This window comes from Puma concolor, chromosome C2, assembly GCF_028749965.1.
Source record: "Puma concolor isolate L17-30 chromosome C2, mPumCon1.1.hap2, whole genome shotgun sequence".
Classification (NCBI taxonomy): Eukaryota; Metazoa; Chordata; class Mammalia; order Carnivora; family Felidae; genus Puma; species Puma concolor.
Genome location: NC_141675.1, coordinates 81466261 through 81481770, shown reverse-complemented (window position 1 = coordinate 81481770; position 15510 = coordinate 81466261). Strand labels below are relative to the sequence as shown.

Genomic DNA, 15510 nt, shown 5'->3' with positions numbered 1-15510 from the left:
GGAAGGCAGGGTAAGATTAATGGTGAGAACAGCTTCATATTGTTTTGATACTCAGGATATTCATAATGCCTGTGTAGATACTAAAAGTTCTAAGAACTTCTCTTAAATCTTATGTAACCTAGTGCTCCCAAACACATTTGATCAAGAAACTCTTTTTTCATCAAAAACTTTCTGCGAAACAAAGGCACTGAATTGTGTATGTATGCGTATTTTTTTTTTAACTCATCCAAAAGATTGGTATTGAAATTATAACTTGTGGTTATATTCCTGGAATCCAAGAAATTCTGTATTTATAAGTTTTGATGTGGCCCCTAGTGGGTCATGTAAATAACAACCTTATAACCAAGTACTACCATGAGATTTCATACCGCACTGGGTGCAGTTACTGTTACATCAACACCAGTTCGTAATACTTCAGTGGTTGAAGGCTGACAAGAAATGAAGTAGAACAAACTGGTAAGTAATGTATTAGGACCAGATAAAGGCCCAAATTCATCATGGAACACTACAATTTCATAGTAATTTCAACAGAGAAAAGTTGCAGTGGAATGAGTCATTACACACCAAAAATACTATGAAGAATGCTGGCTGAAAAGAACCTGGGCCAGATCAGTTAGTAGAATATTCACATGGAAGGTAGCTTTCTTGTTTCTACAAAATAACATTAACCGTTTCATTAAGATCATTAACTTGAATGTAGTTGGTTTTATGGTCTTGCTTTTATTTAATGTTGTGAATCAGTTTTGGAATTATAGTTATTGGAAACTCTGAGGATAAATATACCATTCGTAGTTCTATCATATTGTAAGCACTGAAGCAAAATTGTGGCAAACTAATGTGTCAGCCCTGCACCTCCTTAGGGGACGTTTCCTTAACAGATAACTGTGTATTACCGAAGATTGAGAAACACTGTCTCTTCACTAATTGTGGGCTGTGGGGACTCTTTCATCCTAACTAGACTAATGAATTTGTTGTTTTCCCAACTTTGACTGGTTTTGTTTTCAAGAAATAGAATAGACAGAAACTTCGACTGGTTTCTTCCTTCTTTAACTGATGTGTTTTAGTGTGTTGGTGACCATTGCTTGACTGGGGGAAGAAGGGAGAAGCTGTGCCCCTGCTCCCCCACCCCCCAGTGCCTCCATCCAGGCCAAACTGTTGTTACTGACAGCACCTGCATCAGGTCCCTTTGGAGTACTATAAAGAGCAAAAAACCTGTTTTTCTTTTCTGTTCGGTTTTCTGGTCAAGAGGGCTGTACTCTGTTACATCTGAAGATTTCCTCACCGGCAGAGGCTTTGTCCTTCAGTCGTAATGTCTGTGAGGAAAGGGCTTTGTCAGGTCTATATTTTGTAAGTTATCACCTAAAACATGACCCCAGAGCATCACCTTCTGAAAAGCCTATATGGGCTAATTTCATAAAGATGTGGGCTCTATTCATGGAGAGAGCAGGTGGCTATAGGAAACCTTCCTGTGCAAAGAAAATGATATAAAGATTTTCCCAGAGAACAGAGAAAAGCAAATATTCCAAAAATAAGACCATCTAGAGTCAGTTAAGTGGTGGAAGAAGACGGGGAAGGAGTTGGCTGGCTTGGGTGTGACTGTTCTGGTGATGGATTTACCAGCTGAGTTGTGGAGTGAAGACATTTCTCTACAAACAAGTGAGACTGAGGTGTGTATCTCATGTGTGGGTGCACAAACATGTAATCAAGTAATTGCATGTGGTGTTGTAACAGAATTATGGACCAAGGGTTGTGGAGAAGGGTGGGTGCTGTTGCCCAGAGAATTCTGGAAGGTCTTCTCAGAGTCATCACAGAGAATCCTGTGAGATTCAGAGTCTACTTTACAGGCTCATCACTGGAATCAAGTGAAAAGATGGTTTATCAAACCCCAAATACTAACAAATGTGTTAATATTATTGTGATGCCATGGAGAAGCCTAACAGTCGGATATCTGTCTTTTTTCCTGAATCCATATTGAATTTATCAGGCTTCCAATTTGTCTTTGCCTTCTTAAGCATTCATGGGCAAATGGAGTCTCATGAATTTCACATTGAAAACTGTTGGGTGTTGTGTGCTCACCCCCTTGGGAACAGAGGTAACAGAGAAGACAATGTGTTCTGTCCCTTCAGGTGGTCCTCTGCTCTACGAGAACATCACGTTTGTCTATAACTCAGAGCAGCTGAACGGGACCCAGCGGGTTCTCCTGGATAACGTCCTGTCGGAAGAACAGTGCCGGGAGCTCCACAGCGTGGCCAGTGTGAGGACCAGAGAGGGAGGGGAGCCTGATATTGGGCTGGCCTGGCATGAGCCCTGGAGTTGTCTGGTCCTGGGCTCACTTGGAGTCAGGAACCAGATCTGAAATACCACTTTCTTTAGGACAGGGACATTGACTGTGGGAGCATTTTCATAGCCTTGTTTGGAATTGTCTTACTTTTGTCTAGATCTGGACACAGAATGGATCTGGGGTCCATAGTGGCTTCATACCTAGAACAAGACCCATTCAGCACATGCCCTGGCTGCCATATAAAGTCACTGGGAGAGTCTCTTTATTTTAATCGATAATAAACAAATATATTAATCATTTATATTCTACCCATTTCTACAAAAAATGATATTTTGTAAGGAAAATGTAGAGTTAAGTTTAAATAAAGATATCTCTTTTGATTGGAAGAATTAATGATACCAGCATCGTGGTACAAAATAGGGATGGTTCTGAGTATTGACTTTGGTCCTTAGCTTCCTGGAAGTCAAGGAAAAAAATGGAGACCTGATTAATTCATAGTTGTTATTAATAAAGCATCTTCTTGTGTATTGCTTCCAGGGAATCATGCTCGTTGGTGATGGATACAGAGGGAAAACTTCACCCCATACACCCAATGAAAAGTTTGAAGGTGCCACTGTCCTGAAAGCACTCAAGGTACAGTCATAGCTTCTTTTGGGCTTGGGTTCCTAAGTGTCAACCCAGGGCCTTCTGTTTTAGATCCCTTCATGTAGTCACCAATTTATCAAACTTTATATCTCATCAACTTGCAACTGACAGATAATATACAACCCCCCTGTCTTCAGGGAGCTCCTGGTTCAATGGTGAAATCATACTGAACCACGTGATTATCCTGTACCTCAACAGGCATCATTGGGGAGAAAGAGGAAAGTTCTCTAAAGGAGAGAGGATGAAGAGATTAGCTTTCAGTGTTCCCTCTGTGATTAGGAAGGGTGACTTTCAATGGCTCATTTTACTAACCCAAATCCACAAGCATGTAATCGTATTCCCACTAGTCAACGCAGACATGCCATCCCTCTGTTGCCTTACTGAAACCTGGTGTCTGTTTTTCTCAAGTCTTCCAATCAACCCAGTGCTATTTAGTGTTCTTATTTTTCTTCAGTTTGGTTATGAAGGCCGAGTCCCACTGAAGAGTGCCCGTCTGTTTTATGACATCAGCGAGAAGGCTCGAAAGATTGTAGAATCCTATTTCATGCTGAACTCAACCCTGTATTTTTCCTATACACACATGGTCTGCCGAACAGCCCTGTCTGGTAAGATTCCAGAGTGTGAACTTGTTCTCTTCCACCCACAGTGACATGAGAAAGAAAACAATGTAACACAAAGCTCTATTACATTTTAGACTAATGGTTTAGCCAAGTTCCAAATTCCTAAAACAGAAGAAGCTTGCTAATCTTTATTTTTCCCTTCCTTCTTTTACTCCTTTTTGGTCGCCTAAAGTTCCAAACGACCATTGCTCTGCCTATCTTTCCTTTCAAGTCCATTTAAGCAAGTAGCTTAAAGTCACACAGAGAAATACTTTTCTGCTTTAGGCTTTACCTTCCAGGGAATCAGGAACCTGGAAATCACGGTCCCCCTTTGCATCCAAAAGCATTAAGTAGAAGCATGGAAGATGAAGGGATTGTCGAAAGATATGTTCTTAAAAAGGCAGAGACTGCCTCACTCCCTGCTGTCATTATTTCGTCCCTAGATCTTCTCTTCCACACCCTCCTGAGTAGGAGGGAAGGGACAGTGTCATGGGAGAAGACTTTAAGACTTTAACATATGAACTTTCAGCTGGATCTTTTTTTTTTTTTTTTTTTTTTTACATTTTCATTTCACCCCTCCCCTTTTTCTGCCCTACATGAAGTACAACCCATGGAATGCAGGGCAATTCAATTATGTATGTTTATGTCAGGAAACTTTTATAGCAGAACAGGCAGATGTGACTTGCCCAAGGTTTTACATCAAGTTTGCACCAAACCAAGACCAGTCTCTTGACTGCCTATCTGGTTCTTAAATCTATCTGGGTCTACTTATGTCTCCAAAAATTTCCAAAAGGCACCAGCGATAGGAGAAGACAGTCCGGTTGTCAGCTCTGCTGTTAGAGGTTACTGCTCTCCTGCCATTCTCTCCTTCCATTTTCTGGCAGGTCAGCAGGAGAGAAGAACTGACCTCAGTCATCCCATCCATGCTGACAATTGCCTGTTGGATCCTGAGGCCAATGAATGCTGGAAGGAGCCTCCCGCCTACACATTCCGGGACTACAGGTACAACCAGCACAAGCTTCTAAAGCAAGCTTCTGCCCAACAGTTATCAAAACCCATGGAAACTAGAAAACTGAACTGTTTTGCTTGTCATCATATCCATCTCTGTGAGGCAGAGATTCTCAAATAAGCTCCCGAAGCAGCTGCCACAACCAGGAAGCGACATGATCATCTCATATTTTTGCCACAAAATTCCAAGCACGTTTTGTTGCATCTTAATCCACAACGTGCCCATTTTGTTTTAATGTAAAAACTAAAGGGTTTTTCTTTTGTTTTGTTTTGTTTATTTGATCGTTTGGCTTTCACCGAAACATATCCCTTGTCGTATGTATAGTTCAGTCTGAGAAGACAGGGATATGCTGTCTCAATGCACAAAGGGATCTTACAATGCCACTAACCTAGGTCAGCCTTTTGTACATAAGAAACTGGAAAGTCAGAGGAAGAAATGGGATGCTATGTAAGTGTGTAAAGAGAATTGTCAGGAGTTACAGTCCTCATGTATATAGTAGTGTGTTAATTATTAACTGCAGCATGCTCCAGACAAAAACATTTCTTGAGCACCCCCTATCTTCAAGGCAAGACCACACCTCCTGGAGTTCTGTAGCTACTTAGGGGAAAGATGCATCCTTTAGAGTTACAAGCGTAAAAGGGAAGAAGAGAGTTGTAAGTAGTGTGGGCAGGTGCAAAGGGGTAGATTAAATCTAGTTAGGTGTTCTTGGGAAAAAGTGAAATGTGAGTTGAAGTTTAAAATAGAATGAAAATTTTAGCATAAGTGAAACAAATAAATACTTCGGGGGTAGGGCCCAAACTATATCTGTCCTTACTTACTCTTTAGGGTTAGGAAAGTCGGTTATTTCAATGTCTAGTTCAAAAGAAACTTACCAATCAGGCTTGTCAGTTTACAACCATTTGTCAGTATTCTGTGATGATGCTTTTGTAAACATATAATAGTATACATTTTTTCTTTTTTTTTTTCTTATAGCGCTCTCCTATATATGAATGATGACTTTGAAGGAGGAGAATTCATATTCACTGAGATGGATGCCAAGACTGTGACTGTAAGTAAACCTATGCAGGCAAATTTATGTAGCATTTATCTCAATCTTGCCATTTTCCGAGGACTCACAGACTATTGGATTTCAAATATCTGAGCTTGAGAATTCAAGAGGTATAAAGGGGCCCAATAAATGTATACATCATAAAATGTTAGAAATGGAATCACCATCTGGGGTGCCTGGGTGGCTCAGTCAGTTGGGCATCTGACTTCAGCTCAGGTCATGATCTCACAGTTCATGAGTTCGAGCCTCATGTCAGGCTCCATGCTGACAGCTCAGAGCCTGGAGCCTGCTTCAGATTCTTTGTCTCCCTCTCTTTCTACCCCTCCCCTGCTCATGCTCTGTCTCCATCTGTCTCAAAAATAAATAAAAACAGGGGCGCCTGGGTGGCGCAGTCGGTTAAGCGTCCGACTTCATCCAGGTCACGATCTCGCGGTCCGTGAGTTCGAGCCCCGCGTCGGGCTCTGGGCGGATGGCTCAGAGCCTGGAGCCTGTTTCCGATTCTGTGTCTCCCTCTCTCTCTGCCCCTCCCCCGTTCATGCTCTGTCTCTCTCTGTCCCAAAAATAAATAAACGTTGGAAAAAAAAAATTAAAAAAAAAAAAATAAAAAAAATAAATAAAAACATTTAAAAAATTTTTTAATAACAAAAAAGAAATGGAATCACCAATCATATATATTCTTTAAACTGCCCATCTGTAAAATGGACTAGAAGATATATATACACACATATATATATCATATATATTATATATACACATATATATACTATATATATTATATACACATATATGTATATATATGTATATATAGCATACATATATAGTATACTATATACATATATATACACATATATACATATATAGTATACATATATACTTATGTATATATATAGTATACATATATAGTATACATATAGTATACATATATATATGTATATAGATAGTAATATATATATATGACAGATGACAGATATATATATATATACTAATATATATATATATTATATATATTAGTCTGATGGAAGCATAAAAACACCTATTTCTTTTTTTTAAATTTTTTAATGTTTTATTTATTCTTGAGAGAGAGAGAGAGAGCATGAGTGAGGGAGTGGCCAAGAGAGAGGGAGACACAGAATCTGAAGCAGGCTCCAGGCTGACCTGTCAGCACAAAGCCCCACATGGGGCTTGAACTCACAAGCGGTGGGATCATGACCTGAGCCAAAGTTGGACGCTTAACCAACTGAGCCACCCAGGCGCCCCAAAAAACACCAATTTCTAAGTCATCCATGCCTAGGGCTAGCCAAATGATTCTACAGAATAGCTTTCAAGCAACGTGGTGTTCTATATGCTTGGATTGAGCATTGGGCTCTAGACCTTTAGTTATCAAAATGTGTGTGTGTGTGTGTGTGTGTGTGTGTGTGTGTGTGTACACACACACGTATGTATCTATATGATTGACTGTAAGTAAACCTATACCTGAAAATTGATATATATATACATTCATACACACACACTTTGGATGAGATTCTAAATACGCCTTCATAGGTAAAAATCAACAGTTAATTTCCATCACCGTCTTCCTAAGCAAATCAATGCCTCTGGAAAACCAGTCTGCTGAGTTAATAGGCCATATAGCCAGCATCCTTTGGACTTTAAGCCAGAGCACATACACCATGGTAGGAAAACATGTTTTCCAAGGGAAGAGATAATTGAATTGTAAATGGATTATGTAAATGATATCTTTCTTCCATACAAAATCTAAATAGTTGAGGCATGTATCTGACAAACTTCAAGGATTTTGCATTATTCAAGCTATTTCCACAACTTTTTCTGAATTTTATGTTTTTCCTTTCCTATTTTGTACCCTTTACTCATAGTGAAACATCCATATATCATTCATGGCATACCTACTGGGGTATAAACAGATGAGGGGGAACCCTGTGGAAATTGTGGTTAAGGTTGTCCAGAAACATTGGAATAATTAAGAAAAATTATTTCATACAGTTTCATGCAATGATGTATATCTAAAAGGCTATCATGACTCACACTTTTTTGTAACAGCTTAAGTATCAACAGAGTATTTTAATGCTTCATGATCTGGGAAATTAAATCAAAATTGATGATCCGGGTTGTTTATAATCCTGACACAAAATTATCTTTTTTTTTTTTTTTTTGAAAAGCTTCTGTGCAGAAAGCATTTGTTTTCTGAGCTCTGCTAACACTAAAACAAATTTTTAAATGCTTGCATCTCACACAGTTGGAAAGAACATCAGACAGGTGGTTGAAAAGATTTCTTTACTTCTCCTCCATCTAGTGGCCATATTTGGAAATGCTCAATGTTTGAAAGTAAGTGATGCCTGGACTACAATGTGAGAATCAGTCATTCATTAATTATCGAATGCAAGGTTAACTGTAATTCTGCCCTTTTTTTAAAAAAAAAAAATAATAATGTTTATTTACTTTGGACAGAGAGAGAGAGACAGAGCATGAGCAGGGGAGGGGCAGAGAGAGAGGGAGACACAGAATCCAAAGCAGGCTCCAGGCTCTGAGCCGTCAGCACAGAGCCCAACGTGGGGATCGAACTCACAGACCGCAAGATCATGACCTGAGCCGAAGTTCGACACTCAACTGACTGAGCCACCCAGGCGCCCCTGTAATTCTGCCTTTTAAAGATGTGAAAGCAGATAATACTGCTGTTTAATGTAGCTATACTTTTAACAGAAAGTTGTAACTATTTTAAAAAGTACTGAATCTAACCACCACTACCCCCCAAAAAAAGAAGAGAAATCGATTTAAACAATGTTTTGATTCAAAAGCTCCAAGTTGACAGATTCATTTTCACAGATTAACTCTACTTCAGATGAACACATATGGTGGAGTTTTTAAGGCATTTTGTGAGTAATTAAAATTCTTAGGTAATCAGCCCAAATAAAGAGAAATGGATAGTGTTACTTTTCGTTTCTTTGACTCTGAAGGGAAAACTGAAGCAGAGAAATGGCCCAACTTAGGGCTTTATAAGGAAGAAAAGTCTTCTAAGTTTTTTACTTTGGAAAAGTCTGGGAACTGCATGAATAGTGGCTAAGATTTACATCTACAAGCACAACACAAAGGCTTCTCTGACTTTTAATCATCAGTTAGATGGAAAGCAAAAGGAATTTTCTTTTATCATACTTGGAAGATACATGGATTATTTTCAACAGCAGCATGTTTGTAAAACATGAGTATTTTGGGATTTGGGTTTCTCTGCAAGTTTGAAAGAGATGAAATTTAATAAGTTCTATTTGCTTCGTGAAAAGTTAAATTCAATATGAAACTGTGTGCCAAAAGTATGTTTACAGTCATCTAAATTTCTGAACATATTTTCCTGTAGAAGTAATGTCATAAATGAAAATTATTTATTCCTTTACGTGGCTGATATATAACAGGTGGCGCTCTCCATTTGAGAAAATTAGTTGTAGAGACTTCTGTGAGCCTACACACCTATAATCAATTCCAAATGCTTCAGGCAGCTGATAGCTTCTTTTCCTACACTTTCCCAAGTTCTTCATGTATAAAAGTACTTTCAATTCATCCAATTCCATCAGGGAGAAAGCATTAAATTGTCCCCACACACTTTCTTCAATATTGTAAAATGTTACTGCTGACATTTGATAATCACACAGAAGCATTGGCAACCACGTGTGGTTGAGTGAATCCTTACCAGCACCAGGGCATAAGCTACTCAGAAAACTGGAAACTAGATCTCAAAGCAGTGTGTCTACAAAGGCTTTCCACTGGACTTCATATGTTCCAAGTATCATTTATGTTGCTGTCTCTGTGTGGAAATGTAAAACACATTCTTTCTCCAGAAAAATGAAATCAGGTTGATGCCAAGGGCACCAATACCTAGCAAACTCTCTAGATTTACCTCAGAAAAGTCACCTTGATGAAGCTGCATAAGGAATCAACTCTCTCGGGGCGACTGGGTGGCTCAGTCAGTTGAGTGTCCAACTTCGGCTCAGATCATGATCTCACAGTTTGTGACTTTGAGCCTGATGTCGGGCTGGGCTCTGTGCTGACAGCTCGGAGCCTGGAGCCTGCTTCGGATTCTGTATCTCTCTCTCTCTCTGCCCCTCCTCTGCTCGCCTTCTCCCTCTCCCTCTCTCTCTCTCCTCTCTCAAAATAAATATTAAAAAAAAATTTTAATGCATTTTAAGAAATCAACTCTCTCCAGGAAAAACAAATCACTCCTTAATTACTGTGAATAGAAGAGTAACCAGCAACTGCTTTTCTCTGCTCTCCCCTTTAACACACACACACACACACACACACACACACACACACACACACACATCTCAGACTTTCTGACTCCTTAATACACCTCCCTCCACCTTTTCATATGTAGGTTATAGTCTAGGGGTACCTGTGTTAGGTAGTATCCAAGGGATTCAGGAAGTTTTGCAAATATTCCTCCTGAAGCTGGCAGTGAAAAAATATAGCCTCCCATTTTAAGGTGAAGGAAACCAAAAGTTCTTCTAATGGGCATGTATTCAGAAAATAACTAGTTAAAATGAGCCCCTCTTATTCAATAGTAGAATGGTAACATTTTTTTCTTTTACTTTAATTTTTTTAATGTTTTTTTAAATTTATTTTTGAGAGAGAGAGAGAGAGAGTGGAGGAGGGGCAGAGAGAGAGAGGGAGACACAGAATCTGAAGCAGGCTCCAGGCTCTGAGCTGTCAGCATAGAGGCCAATGGGGGGCTCGAACTCGTGAATCATGAGATCATGACCTGAGCCAATGTCAGGCGCTTAACTGACTGCTGAGCCACCCAGGTACCCCTACTTTACTTTTCTAAGCTGTAGTATGGAATGAGTAATGTTTCTGTGTTTCTCAAAAAAGAAAAATGAATTCTACTGACATCAGGCACTTCTTAAAATACAGAAGCAAGGCCCCTTATATTCTGTTGGTTAAGTTCACTCGATTTGGAGAGCCTGGTCATTTGATCTAACATTTAGGCTCCCCTAGCAGCGTCCCTTTTCTCCCTACCCTCTTCTACTTAAACATTAGTGAACAGTTTCACCTGAGTGACGCACAAGCTTGGAAGGACTATGTCGGTCATTTCAGAGCCCTGGAGGCCATGGACTAGGTCTCCTCAAGGGGTAGAGTGTTCTCATCACTGGAAGGATTAAAGCACGTGCTGAGGACCATTGGACAGGCATATTGTAATGGCAATTAAAGCATCATATGAGGGGCGCCTGGGTGGCGCAATCGGTTAAGCGTCCGACTTCAGCCAGGTCACGATCTCGCGGTCCGTGAGTTCGAGCCCCGCGTCGGGCTCTGGGCTGATGGCTCAGAGCCTGGAGCCTGTTTCCGATTCTGTGTCTCCCTCTCTCTCTGCCCCTCCCCCGTTCATGCTCTGTCTCTCTCTGTCCCAAAAATAAATAAACTTTGAAAAAAAAAAATAAAAATAAAGCATCATATGAAATTAGACTTCCCTTTTAAAAATCTTTGTATTGTGAAAAGTTCACAAACCATTAATGTACAATTAAGGACAGAGGAGGAGCGCACCCGTGGAAAGCCTACCTAGATCAATAATAAAAATCTACCACACTCTAGATGTCCCCTTGATTTGTTTTTGTCATCCCACAATTCCACAAATATGAAATAGACATCTACGTTCTGCCAGATACTGTGTTAGCACTCAAGGCGGGGGTGCGGGGTGGGGGTAGGGGTGGGGAGGAATAAAAGAGACTTTGTTTTCGTGGAGTTTGCTGGCCATCGGATAGCATGTATTGAACACTTGCTCTGTGCCATGGACTATGCCAGCCATTCTCCCTGAATAATTTTGTGACTCAATTAGATATTATTTTGAACTCATCTTTGCTTTACAGATGAGGAAATTGAACCAATCCATGTCTATTTCAACCCCAGGATTCCATTACTTTGATGCAAAACTTGACCTAAATAATCCCATAGAAGGGTAGAGAAAGGGGTCGTAGAATTCCCATGATACGGAATTGAGAGTCTAATTTTCACTTTCCTACTCAGGCCTCTATCAAACCAAAGTGTGGGCGCATGATCAGTTTCTCTTCCGGAGGAGAGAATCCGCATGGAGTGAAGGCAGTCACCAAGGGCCAGAGGTGCGCTGTGGCTCTGTGGTTTACCTTGGATCCACTTTATAGAGAATTGGTGAGTATGTGATCCACTCAGAAGGCCAATTAGATGCCCAAAGACCTGCTTCCTGGATTGATTTCTCCAGAAAGTCCTTCCATTGTTCCATACCCATTAGGGATCTTAGAGATCATAAAAATCAATCAATCAACCAACCAGGTTATTACAGATTCCTTTATTTCTGGTTTCCAACACTGCCTCTGTTTTCCAAGCAAGCTCAAATTTTCTTGTTCAGATCCATGACGAAGCAATTATACCTCTGATGCCTGTAGTGTGAGGTTGAGAGAAAGATGAGGGGCTCGGAAGGCATTTCTTGATCAGATGGGTTCTAATAAGTGAATGTTTGTGGAAATAGACATCAGAGTGATAGCTGGCAGTCTCTAGTTTGTCTTGAGCTTAGTTACAAACTGTGGCTTCAGGAGAAAGGAACCGCTTTCTGCTGGGCACCAGAAAACTGATTTGTTTTCTCAACAAATCGTTAAAAAGAGCACTGAATAATTTATGAGACACATGTGGAAGATGATGAGTGAACCTGGAAGTTTATTATTATTTACTATTAACTTAAACATTACCTATTAAAATATTATTATTACATTGGAAGGAGACAATCTGAATAAGGGACCGTGATCCCGTCCTTCTGGATGCCCTGACCAGAGGTAATAGTCTCTATCTGTGAGGCTTCAGAGGAATGAGACCAATGGGTAAAAGCCCATGAGAGGAAAATGTTGGCTCAACATAGGAATGACTTTCAAATTGTCACGACCTTTTGGTGGAGTCGCATGCTTTGGAAGCACCAAGCTCCTTGTCACTAACTGGCTCCAGCCCAAGCCTCGGCAATAGCTTGCCATGGGATGCTGAAATGGAAACAGCAACTTCGTAGTCTTCCATCCCCTCCAGCCCCGAGTACTGACAAGCTCTGAAATTCTAGTCTTTAAAATCGCATTCTGTCCAACTTTCTCTTTAGAGACCTTGCTTGGATCCACTTTAGTCAGAAACTGTTTAAAATTAATTCCTCTGCCTCATACTTTTTTGCCATCAAATCTGACTCACACGGTTTTTAGGCCACGTTCTGTAAGCATTCTTTCACAAACTTCATTTACAGAAGATCTGCTTTGTGCCCGGAAACTCTGTTAGGGGCCCTGGGGGTGCAAGGGTGACAGAACATAGTCTGTGACCGTGAGGAGCTTGGAGAAGTCAACAAGGAAGTAGATTGAAGACAGCAGTGTGGGTTTTGTAGGGGGCATCAAGAAGCTTACTCCTGACCGAGATGATAGCCATCAGCCAGGCACTGAAAGGAAAAAGAGTGGTCCTGACAGGGTTGGGGGGCAGAGCACATAGTTCTGAAGACTACAAGGGGGCACCGAACAGTCTCCCTCAGGTGTGATTCTTTGCTCGTGCTTCTCCACTCTGAAATGCCAACACCGCCCCCCCCCTCCCCTCACTCCACCGCCACTAGACTCCTGCATCAGGGAATCTAGACAGATGAGTAGACAGGGAGGGTCGTATGTTATTGGAACATCATCACACTCCTTCCTTTCTTTAGTGTTCAATTGAACGACATTCAGTCTGTTTCATTCCTGAGTATCCCAGCCCTCTCTTCAAGATATTTTCTATCAAAATAAACTAATACAAAGAAAATTCTTGTGGCTCCTTCCTAATCCAGAGAGCTTTGGGAAACTTCTCCAGAACCCGGGCAGTAGCGGCATCTAGTGGTCACAGGAGGGAATGACCAGAACCTCTTGAGCAACTACTAGAAAATTTAGCCTAGGGGATTCTCAGGCTCTGCTCCGCACTGGAACCACCCGGAGAGCTTTACAAACTACTGGCATCTGTCTTCCATCCTCAGACATTCTGGGGATCTGGCGTTCATTTACGGATACGGAATGTGATCTGGGTGTGGGGAGCTTTAAAACTCCCTGGGCAATTCTAACATGCAACAAAGTTTGAGAGTCCTGAGTTCGGTGCGTCTTCTCAGACTAAATTCCCGAGCAGGGAGAGCCTATGGAGGAGTCGTCAGAGCTTGCCGATCTCTGCACGTGCTCTAGATTGTTTTGAAGGTATCAATTCCCAAGGAGTGGATAGCATCATAAATTCTTAAGGATGTACAATATCAGAAGCTTCAGTTCCCTGTACACGCAGTTCCAGCTCACGAACTTCTTTCTGTTCAGGAGAGATATGATTTGGGATGTCTCTCGTGGCAGTCAGATTTGAGAGTCTGTGCCATTTTTGTACATCAGTTTGTTAAGCAGCAAGTTATTGTTTCCACGTTCATGAAGTAGCGCTCAGGCATCTTAGCATCACAGCGGTTTAGTGTCTGTTATTTAGTACATTGGGCCCTTTGGGTTGACTTCATGTAAGCGTCATTTTCAATTCGGAGGTCTTGAATGGAAAAAGGGCTTTGTTTTCAAGCCACCAAATAGTTTTCCCGTAACTTGCTGCGCAAGGCGTTGTGCTAGGGGCCAGCAATAGGCAACGTGGACTACATATTCCTGTTTTCAAGGAGCTGGAGGTCAGAATGAAGATTGAGTGCAAGAGCTAAAGTAATTAAAACACCAGGTAAAGTTCAGTAAGAATTATTAGGGGCAGTTGCACATGTTAGGGGACATAAAGAGGAAACGAGAAAAGCTTTGTTGAAAAGATGGCATTTAGCATGCAGCTGAGAGAGACATACTTGAAGCAGAGAAGGGACCCTTCATCCATTCATGTGTTTACTCATCAGATATAGCGGAGCCCTTGCCAAATGTCAGTGGGTGTTCTGGGCACCTGAAATACAAGAATGACCAAAAAGACAAGCTCTCCTGCTTTCATGGCACTTAACTTCTAGTGGAAAAAGAAAATAAGGAAAAGAGGAAATAATTGAGAGATGTCCAGGTGGTGAGAAATGATGTGTGGAAGAGGGAGCAAGGTAACTGGTTTGAGACTAAAGGGTGAGGGTGCTCCAGACAAGTGACATGTGAGTTGGCATCTGAGTGACAAGAAGAAGCCAACTGTGATAAAGGTCCTGGGAAGAGTATTCCAGGTAGAGACCAGGTTGCAAAGGCCCAGAGATCAGAGGTGGCTTGGAGTGGCTAACACACCAAGAAATCTAGAGTGGCCAGAACATGGTAGGCAAATGCAAGATGGACAGTGGTCTGAAAAGGGGACACAGAGGAGGAGGAGTCAGACATGACAAACTAGTTAAGAATCCTGAATTCTATTCTAACTGGGGTGGGGAAGCCATGTGGCCTTCTCTGCTCCCCACTTACCCCCCAACCTAGGAAGTTACAGAATAGGAAAGACATTGTCATACTCTAGTACGTACAGGAAAGGAAGCATCTGGCCTACATGTTGTGGGCTAGAATAGTGATAGAGAAGGTGTATGAACATGGAAGGCTGCAGGTGCCATTTGGAAGTATACCAACTGGGCCTGCTGACGGTTTGATGGATGGGGAAGGGAATGCCTAGGATATGATGGAAGCATCCAGAAATACCTTTAACCTAGACTAGGGCAAGGGATTTCTTGGAGAGTGCTGCATTCGGGGATTTTGAGGTAACTTAGGAAGTTACAGAACAAGGTGAGGTAAAAGGAGAAGGCAAGGAGAACCAATGAAGAGAGAAAGTTCTGACTCGGGCAACTCCTTATAAGCACATCAAGAAGATTGGGCCTGAAAATTCAAGTAAAAAGAACCCAAGTAAAGGTTGTGAGCTGTGAACCAGATAGTGACAGGGTCCGAATTAAAGTGCAGAAGGCCCATTAGAAGCATGTGTGAGTGGGTGTGAAATGGGAATATGATTTGGAAGC

At 41.3% G+C, this 15510-nt stretch overlaps 1 protein-coding gene across 1 annotated transcript in view; it reads left to right on the top strand.

Annotated features, from left to right (window-relative positions):
- The window catches only part of P3H2 (prolyl 3-hydroxylase 2), a 149324-nt gene that overhangs the window by 132101 nt on the left and 1713 nt on the right, over nucleotides 1-15510 (top strand). The window contains exons 9-14 of the mRNA XM_086674992.1: nucleotides 2127-2254; nucleotides 2819-2914; nucleotides 3381-3531; nucleotides 4410-4527; nucleotides 5507-5582; nucleotides 11607-11747. Coding sequence (XP_086531118.1) covers nucleotides 2127-2254; nucleotides 2819-2914; nucleotides 3381-3531; nucleotides 4410-4527; nucleotides 5507-5582; nucleotides 11607-11747 — 710 coding nt within the window. The remainder of the gene's footprint in view (nucleotides 1-2126; nucleotides 2255-2818; nucleotides 2915-3380; nucleotides 3532-4409; nucleotides 4528-5506; nucleotides 5583-11606; nucleotides 11748-15510) is intronic.